This window comes from Myotis daubentonii, chromosome 17 (assembly GCF_963259705.1).
Source record: "Myotis daubentonii chromosome 17, mMyoDau2.1, whole genome shotgun sequence".
NCBI lineage: Eukaryota > Metazoa > Chordata > Mammalia > Chiroptera > Vespertilionidae > Myotis > Myotis daubentonii.
In genome coordinates, this window is record NC_081856.1 from 3,021,274 (window position 1) to 3,044,034 (window position 22,761).

Below are 22,761 nucleotides of genomic sequence, written 5' to 3' on the forward strand. Positions count from 1 at the left end.
TTCACAGGGCTTTTCTAAACCCAGAATAAACTAGTATAACTTAGAATTAAATTCTATCCTGCCCCGGCTGGTGCTCAGTTGGTTGGAGCGTTGTCTTGATACGCCAAGGCTGTGGGTTCGATCCACACTCAGGGCTCATGCAAGAGTCAACCAATGAACAAATAGATAAGTGGGACAATTAATCAATGTTACACTCTCTCTCTCTCCCTCTCCCTCTCCCTCTCCCTCTCCCTCTCTCTACAATAAAAATTAAGTTACATATTTATTGTAAGTTATATATTTATTTAAATTATTCATTAATTTCTAAGTCCAAGTGTCTGAGGGAGCCAGCCAGAGGCTGCGCTGAATGCCAACTGTGCCCAGATGCCCGAGGCCCTCAGTGCCTGGCTTTCCGAGCATTTGCGGTGACGTCTGAAACAAGAGGTCTCGGGCACAGGCGAGATTCCCCTTTGACGACAAAGGGAGTTAAGACATATAATAGCTCCTGTCAGAGAAGCAGAAGCCAGTGCTGAGCCCTTCCCCATCCCTCCCCCCGCGCTGGGTGCATGCGCGGCCTGCAGGGGAGGGCTTCTACAGGGACCATGTCCCCTCGCTGGGGGAAGCTGGGGGTCCTTCTGATTCCTATAGCGTGTAATTGCCATAGCTTACTAATTTTTCACTAATTGTGACCTTTCTTCATATTATACAGCAAGCATGATCACATTGTTATGTGTTATTCTTTTCTGAATCTAAAACAACTCTTCAATGTAGGAAACTTGGAAAATCACTCTTTTTTTTGAATCCTTACCAAAGGATATGTTTTTACTGATTTGAGAGAGAGAGAGAGAGAGAGAGAGAGAGAGGAGGAGAGAGATCTGTTGCCTTCCTTATATGTCCAACTAGGGGGAGAACCCTCGATCTAGGTATGTGCCCTGACCTGGAATCGAACCCGCAACCGATGTCGCTACCCAGCCAGGGCCAGAAAATACCACTATTAACGGAAGAGATCAAATGACATACAGAGAGCAAAACGCATTGCTCGCTTCACTTTAGATAAAGGAGCTTCTGCGATACGGCAGCATCTGTCTGATGACAGAAATGAAACACGTGGGAGCACACGTTTGGCACAAACGCTTCACGGACGCGTTCTCACCTCGAGAATGGGGCACATGATTTCTGCTGTGACGTCACCATGATCCTTACAGAAGTTATAGAACGCCTCCAGGTAAGACTGGAAAGGAAGAGACCATAAAGCAACAGGGTGACCATCTGCTCCTTGTGGACTTGTCTAGATCTGCTTTTCATGGCTGATTCAGCGCTTTCATGGAGTCGAACCACTTCTCCCAGGGGAGAGAGAGTCGATGGGGGAAGTGCTCACACTAACGCCCGTGGCACAGGCTGAAGAAGGGCCTCCATGAAAGAACACAGCTGTGCTTATCTCACCTCGAAACCACTCACCATCGCTTTTCTGCGTGATCTCGGTGACCTCACTTGGCTGTTCTGGCTCCTCTACCAAGAGTGCCAAGCCCTTTCACAGCTCAGTGAAGACTCCCGCTCTGGTCCCCTCTCAGAAGGCACACGGGGGGGGGGGGGGGGCTCTGAGCACGGGGTGGAAGGCAGGCCTGGCTGCAGTCACCGCCCCCTGGGCCCGAGCCCACACTGCACTCACTAGGGAACTGTTTCACCATGTCGCCTCACCCCACGCCCCCTGGTCTCATCGCCTCACCCCACGCCCCCTGGTCTCGTCTGAGGAGAGGAGCCACACCGTTTAGCTGGGTAGAGTGGGTTAGTGCCTCTACGTTGCTTGGACAGGGCCTTCGCTGGCTGTGTCAGGGAGCCTCCTGTAGCCCATACTCATAACCAGGACGATGCCTGCAATGCAGTGCGTCGGGGAGGACCCTGTGCTGCAGCAGGGCGTGCTGCACAGAGGGTGGTGCCTATGTTCACTCAGCTGCTCTGAAGGCGCTGTGGTCATCCAAGTGCAAGGACAGAGCTTACTCAGCGCCTGTTACACAGAGAGGCCTGGACGGGGCAGCACTGTCCAGACAGTCAGTGGCCAGATTATGCGAGTGGCACCTAGGACGCCCCGCCAGCTGGTCATCGGTACACTGCCCACTGTCAGTGGATGACAATTGTGGGACAGGTTAGCCGGCATCCAGGACTCTCACAGAATGGAGGACAGAGGTGAGCTCTGCCTAACAGAAGGGGCCCTGTAAATGCCGGCTGTTGCCTGTCCACCTGCCCATCACCACCTTTACGCTCCAGCCAGGCCTGGGGACACAGAGCATGGCTGTGACCTCCTCTCAGCCACCTCCTGCCCGGGAGCTGACACGCATGCTCCAACAGGCCTCGCCTCGCCTCGCCGTGCATGGGGGGCGGAGGTGGGGGGTGGGGAGGCATCGCGTCTGACAAGAGCCCTGGCTAGGACGGCGTGTGCGGTAAAGACAGCAGTTACCTTGTACAGCTTATTGCGCAGAATTTCAATGTTCAGCTCATCGAGTGTGTTCTCAGACATGCAGTCTTGGAAGAATGGCGCTGGAACGGAAGTCATCACAGGTGAGTCAGTGAAAAGCAGGACTGCAAGCGGAGAGGGTCTCCTGAACGCACCGCCTTGGTCACAAGGAGGACACGGGGGTTTCACCCGGCAGGACGGCCACGCGGCACCGCCCGGACCGCTCCTTAGGCACTCACGGCTGCGTGGGCGCAGCACGCGGCTCACTGGCTTAGCGGGTGCCCAGCGTGGGCAGTGCCCACGTCCAGGCTCACATCTGCCGTCTCCAGCCACCCAGTGGTAACACTTACCTCCCGTGCCCTTACTCTGTGCCGACACGGAGTTGTACTTATTTACGTCTTATTTCGCGTTCAGAGCTCTGCAGTGGGGTGAGGGGACTGAGCTGCCCACGCGCCTGGTGGGACAGGCTGGGCCGCTCACGCTCACGGCGTCCGTGCCAGACCCCTCCCTCCCGGGACCTGCACCGCAGCACCAGGCACTTGATGACACATGTATTTTTCTCTAAAACTTTTGTCCAAAATGGCGACTATTTTGCCAAATGACCAGCAGGGCATCGCTCCTGTGCAGACCTCCTCACAACAACGTGTGGGCAGTGCCGGTGGCATCTCCGTGCCGTCAGGGCTGACGGACTCCTGGGCGCCCAACACCCGCGCCCTGACGGACTCCTGGGCGCCCAACACCCGCGCCCTCCGGAAGCCGGTGCAGACCGGCGACTACAGGGAAGGGGAGGCGCTGATTCTAAACTGCACCTCGGAAGGGAGGGCTCCACCAGCCACAAGGCCTGCGGTGCTTGCAGGGTCGGGCACAGCGGGTGGCGCTGGAGCTGAGCCAATGGCAAGGTGACCGCAGGGGCGTCCTGTCTGGCTGAGGAAGGAGGGCTGGGCCGACGGCTCCTCAGGCCCCCCCACTCCCAGCACCCTCTCCACTGGTGCTGTGCTCACGGGGACACGGTGCCATGGGGGCACACTTCCCAATGGCAGTGACCGCACAGGCAGCGAGCGCCGGCCCCACGTTCGTACCTAAGGGCGTCTCCACCAGGACCGCGTGGAAGAGGTCGGACGGCGTGTCCGCGATGTTGACGGCCTCCATCTCCGAGAAGCGGCCCAGCGGGTGGCACCGCCCCAGCAGGTCCCGCACGGACTTCTTCTGCAGCGCGCCGCTCACCAGCAGAATCACGTTGTCGATCATGTAGCCGCACCTGGAGGAAGGCACGGCCGTCAGGGGAACACGCACCCGGCCACACGCACCCGTGGGAGACCAGGGGGTGCTTCCCGGGGAAGGTGCGTGACCCCGAGCTTCCCCGCGGAGGAGCCGGGCCCTGAGACAGGACGGGCGCACGGGCTCCGCGCCAGCGGCCTCCTCATCTGGAGGGGCGTCTCCGCACCTGGGGGCACGGGACTCACACACACACACACACACACACACACACACACACACACACACGGGAAAGCCCCGGGCAGTGGCTTTGGCTAAGGAGGGTCCCACAGTCCCAGAGCAAGAAGTTCCTGTAAACGGGACTGTGGAGGAAAAGGAGCAGAAAACGACCAGCCCCGCAATCTCTCGTGTAAAAGATCTGCCCTGTTCATGCTCCTTGCTCAGCCTCAGGTTTCTACATCTCCGTGTTTTACAGTTAGTTCTAGTCAACAGAATCCTTGCTAAACTCACCTGTTGCTCGTAGAAGATGAGGGCTATCGATCCGGGTGTGGCATGAAGACCGGAACGCCCACAGACCATGAACCATGTTACCTGTGGCAATGTTCGCTCAAAGTCTGACTTATGCCCATTTCATGACATTTGTCAGCACCCTGTTTTGCATCTTGTAGCCCTAGAGTTACCCTTGTGTGGCCCTTGTTTTATAGGCCATTCCCTTTGAGATGTGTGAACTCTAGGAGGCTTCGTGTTATCTTTTGGGGAATGTGTTCATTAAACTTGAAACGCTGCTGGTTAGCTAGTCGTCATCCATGATGCTTGCTTTGACACATGAAAGGCCTGCCCCTGTGTCACATGGAGGCCTCAGGACGGCTGGGCGTCCCTTAGGGGGGACTGGACAGCAAGCAGCTGGCAAACTCCGTGGCCACAGCAGACCATCCCTAGGGCACCGTGACTCCCCCCCGCGCCCGCCCCCTCTCAGGACTGAGCTACAGGGTCCCCTCCACCTGAGAGGCTGGGTCTGCAACACGCAACCGCGTTCTCGGCGACAATTCGGTGCCAGGCGACCAGGACAACGTGCTGTCTGCCAGGTCACACTTGTCCATGTGGGAGGTACATACAGGGACAGTGACATACATGCAGAACCAGGAGCCATCTTTCATGGGAAGGACTGGGTGTGTGAAATACATTTGGTCCACTTTCCAAGTGTCTCCTGCTAGAAGTGACTTTTTCTCTCTGCACTTTTCATTTCTATTTATCCCAGGGTGAAATGAATCTTCGATATATATTGGTATTAACAACGGTGAACAAGAGGACAAGTTAGCTCATCCACTCACAGATATTTACTACATATCCGAGGAGGTAAGCACTAATCCACTGCTTTTGGGAAAGTCCCTGTACACGTTCATCTCAAATAGAGTCGTGCAGAGAGAACGCCTACCATCTGTACTGGTTCTAATATCCGTGAAGACGGGTCTTTGTTCAGTACCTATCTGTGGCCTCTAAGGGGCCCGAACACGAACGCGATGATGCTTTTCAATCGGCTACACACCTTCTCTCTGTGGGGACAGTCGGGTGAACTCTAGTGCCCGCTGGGCAAGCAGAAGTGAAGGAGCTAACTGCTCCCTGGCACCTGCCCCCAACCCCTTTCTGGGGTCATCGCTGCCTCGTCCTTGCCTTTTCTACCCTTTTCCGTCCAGGAGAGGGCTCCAAGGTGGCCCTTTCCTGGCCACGTTTGTGGACATTAGGTGGCTCATAGGGAACACCAACAAGCGATTCTTCCTGCCAGTCAGAGGGGTAAGCGCGGAGCGCTGACCGTCACCTGCCTGCACCCCGTTAGGAACAGAATGGGCAGCTCTCACCTACCTCACTCAAGACACCAGCGTGACAGGTTTGAGAGAATCGCATTTCTTATGCTCAGGAAAGAAAAGCAGCCGAGAGGACAGGAGAGGAACAAGAACGGAGAGCCTGTGCAGGTATCTATCAAAATCAAAAATCGCATATCCGTTGGCAGAGCAATTTCACTGCTGGGAATCCATCCCAAAGAAGTGCTGGCTCGAGGAAGCCTGATATATGTACAATGAAGTCTGTTGCAGCATTAAATGAAATAGCAAAGAAATGAAACCACCTAGCTGGGCAAAGGCAGAACGGTTAAATAAGTGATGGCACACCCCACACAATGGAACACAATGTATGCCTTGAATAAGATAGCTCTGTATAATCTATGTAGAAAACTCTTCATAGAGTCCATGAAAAAGACAAATTGAATTATGTGATACATATAATATGATCTCCTTGTTCTAAAACAAACAATGAAACCTACTATCTCTATAATAAAAGCCTTAGCGACTATTACGGCAGAACGACAAGAATGACCAGTCACAAAAAAAAAAAAAATCAATAAAATATATTAAAAAAAAAATAGCCCCCTGTGGCTGCCTGAGCTCCTGGACACTTGGCCCAGGGACCTGCCCCTCGGGATTGGTCTGGCCCCATTCGGAGGGATCCTCTGACGCTGCCAGGGCACCTGTGGTCAAGCCCTTCTGTTAAAAAAAAAAAAAAAAAAAGAATGACCAGTCGCTATGATGTGCACTGACCACCAGGGGGCAGATGCTCAACACAGGAGCTGCCCCCGGTTGTTAGTGAGCGCCCACAGGGGGAGTGCTGCTCAGCCAGAAGCAAGGCTCACGGCTGGCGAGCGCAGGGGCGGCAGTGCTAAGGAGCAGCAAGCCTAGCAGTAAGGAGCAGCATGCAGGTGGCTGTAAGGAGCAAGGGGTCCTGGACTGTGAGAGGGCGCAGGCCGGGCTGAGGGAGCCCCCCTCCCGCCCAGGGCACAAATTTTGTGCACCAGGCCTCTAGTCTATATATAGAACCGTGATATGCAAATAGACCGTACAGTGGAACAGCCAAACCAACAGTTGCTATGATGTGCACTGACCACCAGGGGCTGCGTGCGGAACATGGCAGGCATCAGCAGCAGACATCAGAGCGTGGAGCATGGCAGGCTTTGGCTACGGAGGGATGGTGGAGCAGGTGAGCGGGGTGCCAGACCAAGGTGGGGTGCTGGTCGCTGTCATCGGGGCAAGCCTCTGGTGGTTACTGAAAAATCTTTGTCCCACATGCTGTAGTCCCACCCTGCTTGCATCCACTGCCGGCACCAGAGCCACCGCTTGTACCCGCTGCCGGTGCCTGGCACCAGTCCCGATTGCTTGGCGCCATCAGCAGGTGCAAGTGGCAGCTACCGGCCCCGATTGCCCCTGAGGGCTTCTCCACCTCCCCCTGCTCCTGAGGGCGATCACACCTGCTGAGGATGCTGGGCCCCAGTCGCTCTGCACTGTCAGCGGGTGTGGGCCTGCACTGTCAGCGCATGGGAGCAGCTGCAGTGGGAGTGGGGCTGCTGGCAGACAGGGGACCAGGGGTGCGGTGGGAGGGGCCGGGCGGGAGCGTGGAGGATGGGCCGAGACCTGCCCCTGTGTTCACTGCAGCCTCGCAGCCCACAGTTCCTTTCAAGGTTCACGAATTTGTGCACTGGTCCCCTAGTGCCGTGGCTGGCAAACTGCAGCTCGCAAGCCACATGCGGCTCTTTGGCCCCTTGAATGTGGCTCTTCCTAAGCCTTAGGAGTACCCTAATTAAGTTAATAACAATGTACCCACCTATATAGTTTAAGTTTAAAAAATTTGGCTCTCAAAAGAAATTTCATTCGTTGTACTGTTGATATTTGGCTCTGTTGACTAATGATTTTGCCGACCACTGCCCTAGTGTATGTATAATTGTATATATACACATATTTATATTTCTTTGTTTACACACACATATTTCTATTTTTTAAAAAAAAATTTGGAAAGATCTGCAATAAACTTATGAGTGGTTACCTCTGGTCTCTGGTCTTTGGGAACTGGGTACTGACGTACAGTCCTTATCTGTTTCCTTATTTCTAAAATGTCAGTAATATTAGTGCCACCTGGTAGGGTTGTTGTGCTGTTGTGGACATCAAATAAATTTAATAGCCTGACCAGCACGGCTCAACAGTTGAGCATCGAACTATGAACCAGGAGGTCACAGTTGGATTCCTGGTCAGGGCACACGCCCAGGTTTCAGGCTTGATCCCCCATGGGGCATGCAGGAGGCAGCCAATCAATAATTCTCTCTCATCCTTGATGTTTCTATCTCTCTCTCCCTCCCTTCCTCTCTGAAATCAATAAAAAAATATTAAAAAATAAAAATAAATAAATTTAATAGGCCTGGCCGGTGTGGCTCTGTGGTTAGAGCATCTCTCTCGCACCGCAGGGTCGCAGATTCAATCCCCAGCCCTGCTCAGGTGCATTCAGGGTGCATTCATGATGTGTCTCTCACATCAATGTTTCTCTCTCTCCCCACTTCTCCCTCCCTTCCTTCTACTCTCTCTAAAAATCAATGAAAAATATATCCTTGGGTGATGATTAACAAAAAGTAATACATTTAATGATTATGAGAGTGTTGATTTGTAGAAAGCACTACTTAAGTTAAAACAAAACAAAAAACTCATAGACACAGACAACAGCCTGGTGGTCACCAGAGGGGAGGGCCGGGGGCAGTAGAAGAAGATAAAGAAGGATAAATGGTGATGGAAGGAGACCTGGCTGGGGTGGTGAGCACACAGTACAACATACAGATGATATATTATAGAATTGTACACCTGCAAGCTATGTAATTCTACTAAACCAGTGTCACCCCAATACATTAAAAAAAACCCCAGCTCTTAAAAAGTACAGGCTCTGCCCTAACCGGTGTGGCTCAGTGGATAGAGCATCGGCCTGCGGACTGAAGGGTCCCAGGTTCCAGTCCGGTCAAGGGCATGTACCTTGGTTGCGGGCACATCCCCAGTAGGGGGTGTGCAGGAGGCAGCTGATCGACGTTTCTCTCTCATCGATGTTTCTAACTCTCTATCCCTCTCCCTTCCTCTCTGTAAAAAATCAATAAAATATATTTTAAAAAAAATAAAAAATAAAAAGTACACATTCAGGGAAGGTCAATGGGGAAAAAAGAGACACATGTACTTCTATCTATAATACTTTAAACAATGAAATAAAATTTTTTTAAAAAAGTACACGTTCTTCTTTTTCATTAGAAAGAGAAAGCCCAGCCGCGAGACTTGGAGGCTGAGTGTTGACCTATGAACCAGGGGGTCTCAGTCCGATTCCCCGTCAGGGCACATGCCTGGGCTGTGCAGGAGGCAGCTATTCAATGATGCTCTCTTATCATTGATGTTTATCTCTCTGTCCTTCTCCCTTCCTCTCTGAAATCAATAAAAATATATTTAAAAAATAAATGAAAAGGATAAAGCCAATGAGATCAAATGAGGGGCCATCTGGCTCAGCAGCAGAGTCCAGGTCGCCTCCGATCTCTCCGGAACAGTTGAGGGCGAGTGCAGTGCTTTGGAGAAGGGGTTCCTGTGATCAGTCATGCCCCCTGGTGGTCGATGGATGCCTAACCAGAACGGTGAGGGAGAGCAAAGGAAAGATCTTGTAACCCACTCAGGGACCTGCTGTAGAGATGGCAACCCACACCATCCCACACCCACGACATTAAACCAACACCCTAACCCTCCGACACAGATGTGGCTGATGTCACGTGGCACCGGCCACCCAACGGCAGCACTCGCTGCGGGGCTGGCCTCTGGTGGTTTTCACCCCGAACATATTGGCTAAGAAATCGCCAACACACCAGGCCGCATAACATGAAATTCTGAGGTGACTGGGAGGGGTTTTCTAGCTCTGTAACGTGCTGCTGATTACAGGGGTGAACATGGATTCCACAAACACCCAGTGGCTATACTGCCTACGGGTTCCGGACAGGGACACAAAGAGGCATCCAGTCGGGGGCGAGGGAGATTTTCATTTATGCGTTTCTGAGCCCGTCGAGGGCCTGGCCTCGTATTCATAGCGCTGTACAGGGCGTCTACATTGCACGCACGCAACACGGTCCAGCTGCTGCCGACCATGGCTCCCTGCTTGCCATTGAGCCGGGGCGGGGGGGGGGGGGCATAGTTTTGAGTGCTGGATATAATTTAGTAACTGGACTAATGAAAGCACGTTTACTATTGGGTGAAAGAGATAGAAACATAGTGATGAGAGAGAATCTTTGATCGGCTGCCTCCTGCACACCCCCCATTGGAGATTGAGCCTGCAACCCAGGCATGTGCCCTTGACTGGAATCAAACCTGGGACCCTTCAGTTTGCAGGCCAATGATTTATCCACTGAGCCAAACCAGCTGGGGATATATATATATATATATATATATATATATATATATATATATATTTGTTTTTTAAAAAAATACATTTTTATTGATTTCAGAGAGGCGGGGAGAGGGAGAGAGAGAAACATCAATGATGAGAGAGAATGGTTGATCAGCTGCTCCTGCACAACCCCTACTGGGGATTGAGCCCTAAGCCTGAGCATGTGCCCTGACCGGGAATCCAACTGTGACCTCCTGGTTCATAGGTTGATGCTCAACCCCTGAGCACGCTGGCCGGGCTCAGCATTTTTAGAAGAAGGGCCTTTGCATTGAAAGGCTGTGACCACTGGTGACAGAGAAGGATAAACACAGACACTCCTAACTGCGCTGGGGCTCCTTATCCGTCGTGAGGGGGCCGGGAAGGGCAGCTGTGGCCTGAAGAACAATCTGTGGTATTTCAGCGCCACCACAAGTGACCCCAAAATGTCATGGTGTCCCCGCCAGTCCCAGCAGCACACACTTTCCCCATCAGCTCCACTGGGCGTTTGAAACAAGGAAATGGAAGACAAGCTTTATCCGAGGGGCCACACCACAGCCACACTGTTAACGCTGAAGTCTGGTTTCTCACCGTGGGCTGCGGCCCCTGAGCCCCGCAGTTGCTGAGGTCGGGACGCATTCAGACATGAGAGCAACAGGAAAGGTCTAGAACCCGCCCGCCCGCGCGCGCCGGCAGGGCCCCAGGGCTCCCGCCACCACTCACGTCATGTAGGTGAAGAAGGAGCTCAGCGGCTCCAGGGAGTGATTCCGGAAATACTCGAACTCTCCGCACAGCTTCCTCCTCATCTCCGTGTCGATTTTGGAAACAGTGAGAGGATTCGTTTGATTAGCCAAGAAGTTGCCGTAATCCGTGGTCTGCAGGTGAACTTTCAGATCTGAAACCCAACGAAACCCAGAGCGGTTAGCGGTGAACACACAGGAACAGCCTTTGCAGTCGTCACTGAATTTATGCGAGCTTCATGCGGACGCACGTTAATTATTATTACCTCACAGCCCACGGCCTGAGGTCTGTGCATGACTTAGACCAGTGGGTTTCTCTAAAGCAACCCACTCCATATCGATATGGGTATTCTGGTACAACACTCATGTTCAGTGACCTAAGAGTCCAGGATTCTTAGTGCGGCCGGAGAACAATGATGACCACCCGGCGAGAGATGGCCAGGAGCTTCCCCGGAGCCGGGAGCCGGTTCACGCGCTGGAAATAGCTGCTTGGCAAACTGTTGAGAAGGCCCTGGGGGTCCAGCCCAACGTGGTGGAAAAGAGACGTTCCTCAGTGAACGGGCCAGCGGTGCGGGAGGCGGCACCTCCTTACAGATGAGGACACCGAGCCTGGGGCTACAGGGCGCGGTTAGCCGGGGCAGAGCTCGAACCTGGGTCTCCTGACCCTAAAATCAACCGTTTCCTCAGGCCCAGGCCAGCAGCTTTGATCAAATGTTCTTGGCTCCAGGTTATTGAATTAAATTCCACTTGCTGTTGCTTCCTCCTCAGCAAGGTGTGTTCCCCAGCCTCCTTCCTTTTGCCCCACCCTCTCCAGGAGCCCCAGCTTCCCCCAGATCTGCCCATTATAACGGATCCTTCAACAGTGAAACAGTAGTTACCAGTGACTCAGGGCTTAGTGTGCTAAGCATGTATTAGCTCACTTAATGGAGAGCTTAGGAGGCAGGAATGATAAGAAGGCTGATGCTCAGAGAGGTTAATAATTGGCTCAAGGTCACAATGATGAACCAATTCTAAGCCAGGCTTATCTGACTCCAGAGCCACTTAAAATCTGTATTTTATTGCCAACCCGTTCAATTAGGTTATCCATTGTTCTGTGCAGCCTGAGTTCTCAGCAGAATTACTTGCTCTCACTCGTCTGAATTTCCGAGTTCCCTGAGGACACTTCTAGCCAGCACCTGCCACAAGGCGTTAACCCCACAGGCCGTTACACTAGCAGCCAAGCACCCATATTTAAGTGTTAAGTATCTGAATACCAGAGACGTCCTTGGCACCATCTAGCACACAACCGGGCTTCTATCGCATCCTGCAGCGCGTGGGCCTTCACTCAGCGTTGATGAAACAGCTGCTGTGCGCTGGCCACACGGACTCCGCGTCCCCAGGAAACGCAGTCTGATGGGGGACGAGGCACCACAAATAGAAGGTCCAACTGTGAGCTAAGTCCAGCGATTGACACCAGGACCCTGAGTGATGGGGACACAGCGGGCCAGGTCCACAGGGACGGGAGCCCAGGAACGTGCCCTGGAGGCTGCCATGCCCGGGCGCCTCCGTGCCCACAGGAGCCAGAGGAAGGGCCCCGTGAGTCAGTGCAGGGTCGGCGGGGCCACAGCAGCCCCTGTCGCCAGAGCTTCAGGGCCGAGGGGGAGCGAGAGAAACGAGCCAGGGAACAAGCAGGGGGGTTCCAAGCGGGGCTGGGCAGGGCACCTCTATCCTGAGGACACAGGAAGCCACGGTGGGCACGGCTGGTGGGGTGGCGAGAGGGAGGCAGCAGTGACTCTTAAATGTGCAATTCCGTTCAGTGGCCAGGGCCCCTCAGGATCTGAAGGAGGTTATGCGTCGGGAATGCTGTTTGTCCGGCTGCAGAATTTACTTGCTCAATTACCTATTTAGCTTAATTTAAAAAAACACTTCTTTTGGCCATGTCTCATTTGTCTTTTCTTTCAGATCTTCCTATCGTTTGACAGTTTGCATGCTCAGTGTGTTGGCCAGCAGAAGGGACGCAGGGCATTTCTGTAGAAACCGTGACATTTGCTCATGTGACATGTGTGGATGAAAGAGGCCATATGCTAACCTGACTAGTTCAGGGAAGGCCTGCATGGCGGTTGTGCAAGCTCAAAGAGCTAAAATAACCACAAAAGATGGTCTGAAAATTAAATATTTAACTACAAACAGGTTATGCTGGGTAGTCATGTCCTAGGCCAGTATTTTCCCCGACAAAGATCAACTTAGATCTTTACTGAGCCCATTTTTGCCTCTATGATAACATATCTGCAAGATGTCTGGGTGACTTGCAACTTCCTTCCCCCCACATCCCCCACCCCTCAGGGCACAACAAATGGCACCAGGACATTCCCTCATTGTTATTTTTATCAAGGTAATTGTCAACTGTGAATTATGTTAAACTGTCCTGTAGCCATTTGTGTAAAAGAAGCACATGCCCATCATTGCACTTTTTATCCCACCCCAGAGGTCTCCCCACTTTGCTTTCTCCCACCTCCTTAATCTATCACCAGTGGGTTTCATGGAACCCACCTGCGTCTTTTCCTTTGACTGCAGTGAATAAACGCAGACGTACCCGCCATTCTCGGGAGCACGATCTCAGTTCGTTGAGGTTCTGCTTCCCGGCATATGTGGACAGTTTGGCTCCAATAAACTCACAAAATTCTTTACAGGTCTGAGTGCTCTTTGCATTAACACATGTTTCTTTTAAGCAAAACAACTCGCAAGCCTTCGGGCCACCAGGGAGACCCTGAACCTAAATGCCTCGCGGAGCTCGATGGGTGCCGTGATGGCCCAGCACACGCACTCCGACTCTAAGAGCATCTTAGGACTCGATGCCTGCCCCGGCCGCGATGGGCCAACAAACAGCACTGCTTTACGCAGGTTTATATTCCCACATGGGTGCGTTCAGTCATTTCCCAGGTGCTCATCGGGTGGGCACGTGATGAATCAGACTCTGTGGAGAAACAATTCGGAATAAACAGGCTTCCTTTTAAAAAAGTTTTACTACGCATTTTAACTTTAGACGGGACGACGTGCGAAATTACAAGAAGAGGAAATGAGCACAGTTGTGCTTTCTTCCGCGCCCATGTCCCAGTTCCCGATTTTGTCAGCTCTCTTACTTTTACCTTCCAGGGTTTACAGTGTTTACATTCTATTTCACAACCACGGTTCTTGTGCCTAAGTGGACTCGGTGTTTGCATTAGCGTCCTCCGACAATAGCTCCTCCCATTCTGAGGCCTGGGTTGGCTCCACCTCATGGTGAAGAAATGCTTTCAGGACGGAGCATGAGTTCTTGAGACTAGACCAGGGGTGGGCAAACTTTTTGACTCGAGGGCCACAATGGGTTCTTAAACTGGACCGGAGGGCCGGAACAAAAGCATGGATGGAGTGTTTGTGTGAACTAATATAAATTCAAAGTAAACATCATTACATAAAAGGGTACGGTCTTTTTTTTTTTTTTAGTTTTATTCATTTCAAACGGGCCGGATCCGGCCCGCGGGCTATAGTTTGCCCACGGCTGGACTAGACTATCTCCTTATTTTCCTGCCACTGTAACTACGACTTGGCCATGCCCGGGGCGGAAGGGGGACACTTTCTCCCCTCGGGACTCTGTGACACCCTTCTGATACCTATGGCACATGCACAGGGTGGGGCAGTTTTATTCTGTCTCCTGAAATGACTGACTTTTGCTCGAATGTCTAAAGAATTCCATTAGTCTTGAATCATAGTAACTTGATCAGGATATGTCTCAGGTGAATGTCTTGTTCTTTCTCAGATTTCCCTGTAATTCAGTTTCCTATTTTGCTGTGTGGATTCTTCTCTTTCAGGGAACTTTTTTTTTTTTTTGGAATAAACAGGCTTCGTAACTGCAGGCGTGAAAGCCTCTGCCAGTGAATCTGGGTGACCTCCCCTAGCGCCCCCAGTGCGGGGACGGCACCCAGGGACGCACAGCGCACTTGGAAACTCACAGCTTCTTCACCCAGAGAAGCTGTGCAGCAAGTGGAGGGTTTTTTCTTTTTTATACAAATGAGAACATGAAAAATGTCCCAACTGTGGGATCACTTTCAATTAGATCAGATTATTACGTCCCAAACAGCAACAGAAAAAAGGCCTCTACTAGGCTCTCCTAACAAATACCAGAGCATGGGACACAGAGGAGTGTGTGCGTGTGTGCATGTGCGTGCAGGCGTGTGCAGGGCTTACAGGTGTGCAGGCATGTGCAAGGGTGTGCAGGTGTGCACACATGTGTGCAGGCGTGTGCAGGGGCATGCAGGTTAAGGGTCACAGTGGAAAATAGGTCTCCGGAGAGAACCAAGATGGCGGCATAGGTTAACGCCGGAGTTTGCTGCTTTGAACAACTACTTCAAAAGTGAAACCAAAAAACGGAAGGGACATCACCCAGATAGGTTAACGCCGGAGTTTGCTGCTTTGAACAACTACTTCAAAAGTGAAACCAAAAAACGGAAGGGACATCACCCAGAACCACAGGAACACTGGCTGAGTGGAAGTCCTACAACTAGGAGGAAAGAGAAACGCACACGGACACTCAGAGGAGGCGCAGTGCTGAAGTCAAATTCTGAGGTGCGGAGTGCGCAGAGCGGGCTGGCGGCGGAGGGCGCGGTTGGCGTTTTCAATCGGGAGGGAGTCGCAGACTCTGAGCTCCAGATCCGGGGGAGTCTTTAGGGACCCAGACTCAAACGGGAGAAGCGGGACTGTCTGGCTTGGGTCAGAGCGAGTGCAGCTTTCTCTCCGAGCTTTGCAGCGGGTGCTGGGACTCAGAGAGGCAGAGCCCCTGGGGACAGGACTGAGAGCCGCCATAACTGCTCTCTCCAGCCCACCCTGTTGATCCTGTGCGACCCGCCCTGCCCAAGCCCTGCACAGAGGCATTTGCCGGATAGCCTCAGGCAAAGGCTAGATTAGCACCTCCCTAGAGGACAGAAGTTCTCTCACTGCTGACACAGCTGATTCTCATAGCCACTTGGCCTGGAGGTCAAACCCTCCCTGGAATTAGCTACAACAATCAAGATTTAACTATAAGACTGCGAACAAAGACCACTAGGGGGTGCACCAAGGAAGCATAACAAAATGCGGAGACAAAGAAACAGGACAAAATTGTCAATGGAAGATATAGAGTTCAGAACCACACTTTTAAGGTCTCTCAAGAACTGTTTAGAAGCTGCCGATAAACTTAATGAGATCTACACGAAAACTAATAAGACCCTCGATCTTATATTGGGGAACCAACTAGAAATTAAGCACACACGGACTGAAATAACGAATATTATACAGACGCCCAACAGCAGACCAGAGGAGCGCAAGAATCAACTCAATGATTTGAAATGCGAGGAAGCAAAAAACATCCAACCGGAAAAGCAAAATGAAAAAAGAATCCAAAAATGCGAGGATAGTGTAAGGAGCCTCTGGGACAGCTTCAAGCGTACCAACATCAGAATTATAGGGGTGCCAGAAGATGAGAGAGAGCAAGATATTGAAAACCTATTTGAAGAAATAATGACAGAAAACTTCCCCCACCTGGTGAAAGAAATGGACTTACAGGTCCAAGAAGCGCGGAGAACCCCAAACAAAAGGAATCCAAAGAGGACCACACCAAGACACATCATAATTAAAATGCCAAGAGCAAAAGACAAAGAGAGAATCCTAAAAGCAGCAAGAGAAAGAAACTCAGTTACCTACAAGGGAATACCCATACGACTGTCAGCTGATTTCTCAACAGAAACTTTGCAGGCCAGAAGGGAGTGGCAAGAAATATTCAAAGTGATGAATACCAAGAACCTACAACCAAGATTACTTTATCCAGCAAAGCTATCATTCAGAATTGAAGGTCAGATAAAGAGCTTCACAGATAAGGAAAAGCTAAAGGAGTTCATCACCACCAAACCAGGATTATATGAAATGCTGAAAGGTATCCTTTAAGAAGAGGAAGAGGAAGAAAAAGGTAAAGATACAAATTATGAACAACAAATATGCATCTATCAACAAGTGAATCTAAGAATCAAGTGAATAAATAATCTGATGAACAGAATGAACTGTTGATTATAATAGAATCAGGGACATAGAAAGGGAATGGACTGACTATTCTTGGGGGGGAAAGGGGTGTGGGAGATGCGGGAAGAGACTGGACAAGAATCGTGCACCTATGGATGAGGCCATTGGGGAGTGGTAAGGGCAGAGGATGGGGTGGGAACCAGGTGGAGGGGAGCTTTGGGGAGTAAAAAGAGGAACAAATATAATAATCTGAACAATAAAGATTTAATTAAAAAAAAAAAAAAAGAAAAGAAAATGGGTCTCCGGGCTCAGTCCCTGGGTCAGTGAATTCCCCTATCACTAGTGAGACAGGACAAGGGCCAGGGCTACGTGGTCATCTATTAATTTACTGGGTGGATCAGTTTTAGAAAATGGAGTTTGTTATCTGTGTTCTGGCAGCTTCCTGTTTGGGCCTCTCTAAGCGCGCAGACCCGCTCGCCAGGTGGGCGAGGCCAAGGCAGCCCCTCCAGGGGCACCTGTGCAGGGTGCCCTCTGCCCAGGCCCTGCGCCCCCCACCCTCTGCAGTGTCCTCCTCTACAAATGGGTATAGAGCCCACGCTGTGGGGTTGTGGTGAGGATTACACCAGATGGCGGGGAGGAGCCAGCGTGTAGAAGCCACTGTAATATTAATTCCTTTTTCTTCTCACTTGTAGCCTCTACACCCAAATTAATTTGATTCAGTTGTCTATGAACTGTGGTTTTTACTCTCTGAACCAGATTTTTTTCCAACCAAAATATTGGAATTGACCATCATGTCTTACAATTACTCTGATTTTAATATTTATATCAATGTCTGTAAAACCCGACTTCTTCCCCGTGTTCGCTCATTTACCGCTGCTTACAGCGATGAAGCATCGTCCTCTTTGGGGTCTTACCACCCACCCCGCATCGCCTGCATTTCCGTGATGGCCTCTGAGTCTCACCCTCCACCTGTGGCTCAGAACCCGGGTGGCCGCCTGTCACTGTGGCCGCCTCCTAATGGACTCTTAGCAGACAGGACGGTTTTAACAGACGTTGTCTCTTAACCTTAACATAACCCCATCTCATAGGGGAAAATGGAGGCCAGAGAAATAACCCGCTCCTGGTGTTAAGCAGCAAGTATCTGACTCTCATTCCGCATCTCAAAGCCCGCGATCAGACCTTCCAGGCCCTTCCACCTTTTCCAGCCCAAATTCCAGCCTTATCTCCCCGCAGTCCAGTCTCGGAGCCAGCGGACTCCAGCCCACCCACATGCTTTAGTTTTCCTTATCAGTAATTCATTAACCTTCCTGTGGGCCCAGAATGGCTCCCCAGCTCCCCTCCCCTCCCCCACCCCTGCCTCATTGGCATTTTCCAACCGACTGTCCCCCAAAATTTGGAATCACATCTCAAACACCACTAACCATAACCATGAAATGGGAAGAATTATTTCAGGAATTCAAGAGCCTAGCAGAGACTAATTCTTGTTGTAGATGCACTGCAGTTCAGGGTCCTCAGGGAGCCCCAAGAATTCTTATGATTTAATTTACAAAACATCCTCGGAAATCTGTGATTGCCCTGGAAACCAGCCGTAGGCCAGGGAGATGGCATTTCAGGGATATTATTTTCTTCTCTAGCTTAAAGGCCCTTTTAGGGCATGGGCTATACCTTCAAAAAAATTTTTTTTAATTTATCTATTCAGAGAGAGAGAGAGAGAGAGAGGGAGAGAGAGAGAGAGAGAGATTTGTTGTTCTACTTGTTTGTGCATTCATTGGTTGACTCTTCTATGTGCCCTGACCAGGGATGGAGCCCACAACCTTGGCCTATCTGAGGATGCTCTAACCCACCGAACAACCCAACCGGGGGAGGGACATACCTTTTCTACCTGCACTTCCGTGGCTGCAGGGAGAGGGAGCTTCCTAGGGGTTGTAGAACTAACTGCCACACGAAGGCACCGCTGAAAAGGAATGAAGGTCGTGTCCCTTCGCGGGACGTCACTGTTGTGAGATTTAACCTGCTCCTCGCCGTCCCTCCCAAACAGTTCGGACCGCGTGTCCGTGACGGCTGGTTGAGTCCTCTCACCTCACCCGTTTATTTTAGAAAAAACTATTATTACTGAATTCCAGAGCCTCGAAGCGCTCACTGTACCGCCTTGTCTTTTTGAAGGGGAAAGGATGTTTACAAGTCTTATGTATAATTTAACAGTTGGAGGAAAACAGAGTGCTGCCCTGAGAAGCCGGAGGCGCTCCTGCACAGCTGGGTCAGGGCCAGCCGCCTGGCAGGCCGTGGACTGCAGCCCGGCCTCTGACCTCCGGGGTCAAGTCTCTTGTAAAGAACGCAGCTCCAAGCAGACCCGGCCCAGCTCCCTCTCCTGGCCCTGGAGCGGCTGAGTCAGAGGCCCCGGCGGCTCAGCTCCGTCACTCAGGGCAGCCTGGAGCAGATGAGTGCTGTGGCCACATGCACACAGTTCTGCACAAACACGAGCCAGGGCTTTGCAGGACTTGTCTGGACTTTTCTCGCTTCTGAACCCACCGGAACCCTTATGTGCTCCTTGCAAGTGGTTTAAAAACAATATGCTGAGGCCTGGCCAGTGTGGCTCAGTGGTTGAGTGTGGACCTATGAACCAGGAGGTCAAGGTTCGATTCCCAGCCGGGGTTGTGGGTTCCATTCCCAGTAGGGGGCGTGCAGGAGGCAGCCAATTGATGTTAATCTCATCATTGATGTTTCTCTCTCCTTCCCCCTCTCCCTCCCCCTCCCCCTCCCCCTCCACCTCACCCTCTCCCTCTCCCTCCCCCTCCCCCTCCCCCTCCACCTCACCCCCTTCTCCCCCTCTCCCTCCCCCTCCCCCTCCCCCTCTCCCTCTCCCTCTCCCTCTCCCTCTTCTTCTCCCTTCCTCTGAAATCAATAAAAAACAACGATATGCTTATATCAGACCACTTCTTTTTTAAAGATTAGAGGACTTATTTTTGCCAAGTTAGCTTTTCTTTTCTAGAAAGTGTCTGCTTCAGCACACAGTACTCTTGTGATGCTGTTACCCCCAATCTTATTTACCCACCATTTCATGGTGCATATCGTATACAAAAGCAAACAAATCCCAAAGTCTTAACTTCTGTCTGATAGGGCGGCTGCAGGCGGCGGGGGTTCTCTCAGATGCAACAGGCGCGCTGCCATTCACGTTACTTACAACCAATAGCCTGTGACATAACCAGGAGGGCACCGTTTCTGTGTCCAACGGAGCTGTGAACAAAGGGGACCTGGGCATGGACCCTAACCCAGCTCAGAGGCAGGCATTCCAGTGAACTACGGACACAGACCTCCTGTCCTCCATCCGGACGGCAGGAGGGTTAGGTTGGCCCAGGACCTGAGACCCTTGTGTTTAGACTGATCTCAGCACTCATGACCCACAGTTTCATGATCACATTGATATTCCTGGGAGCTGCGAAGAGCCGACTGGCACGGATTCAAACATAGTTGTGCAAAAATGGTCGGAAATATATCATTAGGAGGAAAGAAAGGGAGACACATGAGATGCAAAGACAAGAAGCCACGGAGGACGGAGAGGCCCTCACGTGGGACTCTAGGGATGACGTCGGGCCCTTCACCCGACACCAGGTGGACGTTCTGCGTGTGCACCGTGTGCATTGCACTGAGAAGGTTCATGCTTCAGGCCTCCCGTCTGCAACCTTCCCTTCTGCCCCAGCTGAGGCCGAGGGCGGCTCCTCTTGGCATTCTTTAGAGAGCTGCCTACGCCTGGTTGTGTATCCTGAGGACATTTCTGTATCTGAGTTTAAATTTGCATTTCTTAGCCCATTTGAAAGTTTGACTGAAAACTAAATAGAATTTATTCAAATAACTTCTCTCAGAAGCTCTCGTTCTGCCATGTCCATTCATTTTTTTCTACCTCAATTTATGCAGATTTTCGATACATGAGACCCCCCAGTCCCCCACTCCTCATATAACACGCTGACGTGACTAGGAGCTGGGGTCGCGTTTATTATTTGTAGCCAACAGCATTAGTTGGCGTCTGGAAGCTGTTCCCGGCTGTTCCCATCGCCATGAAAGGAGATGTGCATCTCTCCTGGGCGGCTGGGCCCCACCGGCTCCGACCGGTCAGGCCGTCCACAAGTGACCGACCTCAGGTCCCCCTCCCCCCCGCCCCCCCCCCCCCCCCCAGCCACCTGCAAAGTCACCTTCACCTTCTCCCGCTTTGCTTTTGCAGTCTGGATCCTTGCAGCTTTCTTGCTTTTTCTAGAATAATCTGGAAGCTTTAAAGCACCTTCTTAGGGACACACCCAGTACTGATTTTATAAGTGTGTTTCGAAATGAGTGAGTAGCTGTTTTTAAGAATAATAATACTGTACCATGTGATGTCTTCGATAAGGTTTTGAAAATATTGTAGCTCAGAGATAATCTCCGGAGAGGGGGCCTGGGCGGTGTCAAAGGGCAGAGAGTTTCAGTTTTACAAGGGGAGCAGGTCGTGGGATCTACAGAGTAGCCGGGAGCCTGTCCTTAACACCCCCAACAATAACAGTCATAATAGTGGTGATGATGATGAAGGGGGAAGTGTGTGGAGTGAGGGGCAGGTTTGTGGCAGAGGTGGTGGTGGTTTCACAGGTGGACACGAATCTCTAAACTCACCGTGTTGTCTACAATACACATGTACAGCTTTTCATGTTGACCAGACCTCAACCCACTGGTTTCAAAACACAGATAATGTCCCTTTGCAGCGTCTTTCCCATTCTGACAACATTCTCCCACGTACAGCTCATCGATTTCTCCAAACAGCTGGACTGAGCGGCGCGACCATCGCACGTTAGGAACGAAGGCCCAGGTCTCCACGGCACCTGCAGGGCCGCCCGCGCCCGCCCGCGGCTCACCTCAGGCCGCTGTGCTGTTTGTAAGCAGCGGAGACAAACCCAGAAAACCCTCCTGAAAGCGAGGCTGGGGAACTGGGAGAGCGTGCATTCTCTGGGCCAAGGCTCGGAGCTTTTTTTCCTTTTCCATAGATCCCTGGGCAATTTGGGGATGCCTTTATCCAAATAATATCTACAGATATGCAGAGTGATAACAGGTGGGACTTCAAAGGAAACCAAATACATTACAGCACGGTTACCAAGATATGTACGGCATTGTGCTCCTGCTGGACAGTGGAGACCAGGGCTGAAGGGAGGGCAGTTCCCTGTGGCTTTGAAACAGGGAAAACAGTGGTATTTCAAACTCCGGCAGAACTGCCAGCATCTGAAAATACTGACTTTCTACTGGTGACAAAGCCCCTACGTTCGTAAGGGAAGGAAGTGCACACTTCACACAGAGAATCCTGAACACGGAGATTAACTGTCTCCTGGTCCAAGCTCAGGACCCCTGAGGTCCCGGCCCTGGAGGCGGACCTGCTCTGGGCTCCTGCTGGGACCGGCCCTCCCCTGCTCCCCCCGCGGCAGCCCTTCCCGCAGCCCTTCCCGCCACGCCACCGCTGGGGTCAGCTCACCCTCCAGGGTCTCGCACTGGACCAGGTTGAGGTAGTCCTGCTGGGTCAGGAGGCCGGCCTTGCAGCCTCGCACCAGCCCCTCCAGGTAGCCGTGGTCCACATTGAAGCACAGCTCGGCGCTTCCCAGCATGGGGACGGCTGGGGGTCCCAGGTGGGGTCAGCGGGTCTGGCGGGAGCGGCGTCCTGGGCCCTGGAGCCTTGCAGCCTGGAAATGCACTGGCTGCACAGAGTCACTGTCAGCTGACAGTCGGGTTTGTGACTGGTTTTCTCCGGGGTCAGTGGCTTTGAGCAGAGGGCTCAGTGGTGTTGGTGGCAACAGTGAATAAGCTGGATGACCCATCAGCCCAGGAGCCCACTGGGGGTGGGGGGAGGGGCGGGGCGGGCTGCGGTGCCCAGGGCCCCCCCGCCCCAGCTTTGCCAGGGAAGGGAAGGAGAAACACCCGAGTGTTTTGTAAACATCCCTCCCCCGGAGCTTTGGAATGTAAACCACATTTGTCCTCATGTCTTCAGGACTAGCAGTGACTAGCAGTGTGAAGAAAGAGAGGGCCTTTTTAAAATCTGATTTTAGAGAGAAAGGGAGAGACAGAAACATGAATGATGAGAGAGAATCATTGATGGGCTGCCTCCTGCATGCCCCC

General features: G+C 51.9%; 1 protein-coding gene across 1 annotated transcript in view; it reads right to left on the reverse strand.

Moving 5' to 3' along the window:
- The window catches only part of ATP6V0D2 (ATPase H+ transporting V0 subunit d2), a 29,971-nt gene extending 7,548 nt beyond the window's left edge, over positions 1-22,423 (reverse strand). Inside the window, exons 1-5 of the mRNA XM_059672652.1 lie at positions 22,124-22,423; positions 10,619-10,790; positions 3,511-3,689; positions 2,435-2,514; positions 1,133-1,210 (exon numbers count right to left, since the gene is read on the reverse strand). Of these exons, the coding sequence (XP_059528635.1) occupies positions 1,133-1,210; positions 2,435-2,514; positions 3,511-3,689; positions 10,619-10,790; positions 22,124-22,253 (639 nt within the window). The 5' untranslated portion in view covers positions 22,254-22,423. The remainder of the gene's footprint in view (positions 1-1,132; positions 1,211-2,434; positions 2,515-3,510; positions 3,690-10,618; positions 10,791-22,123) is intronic.
- Positions 22,424-22,761: the final 338 nt, after the last annotated feature.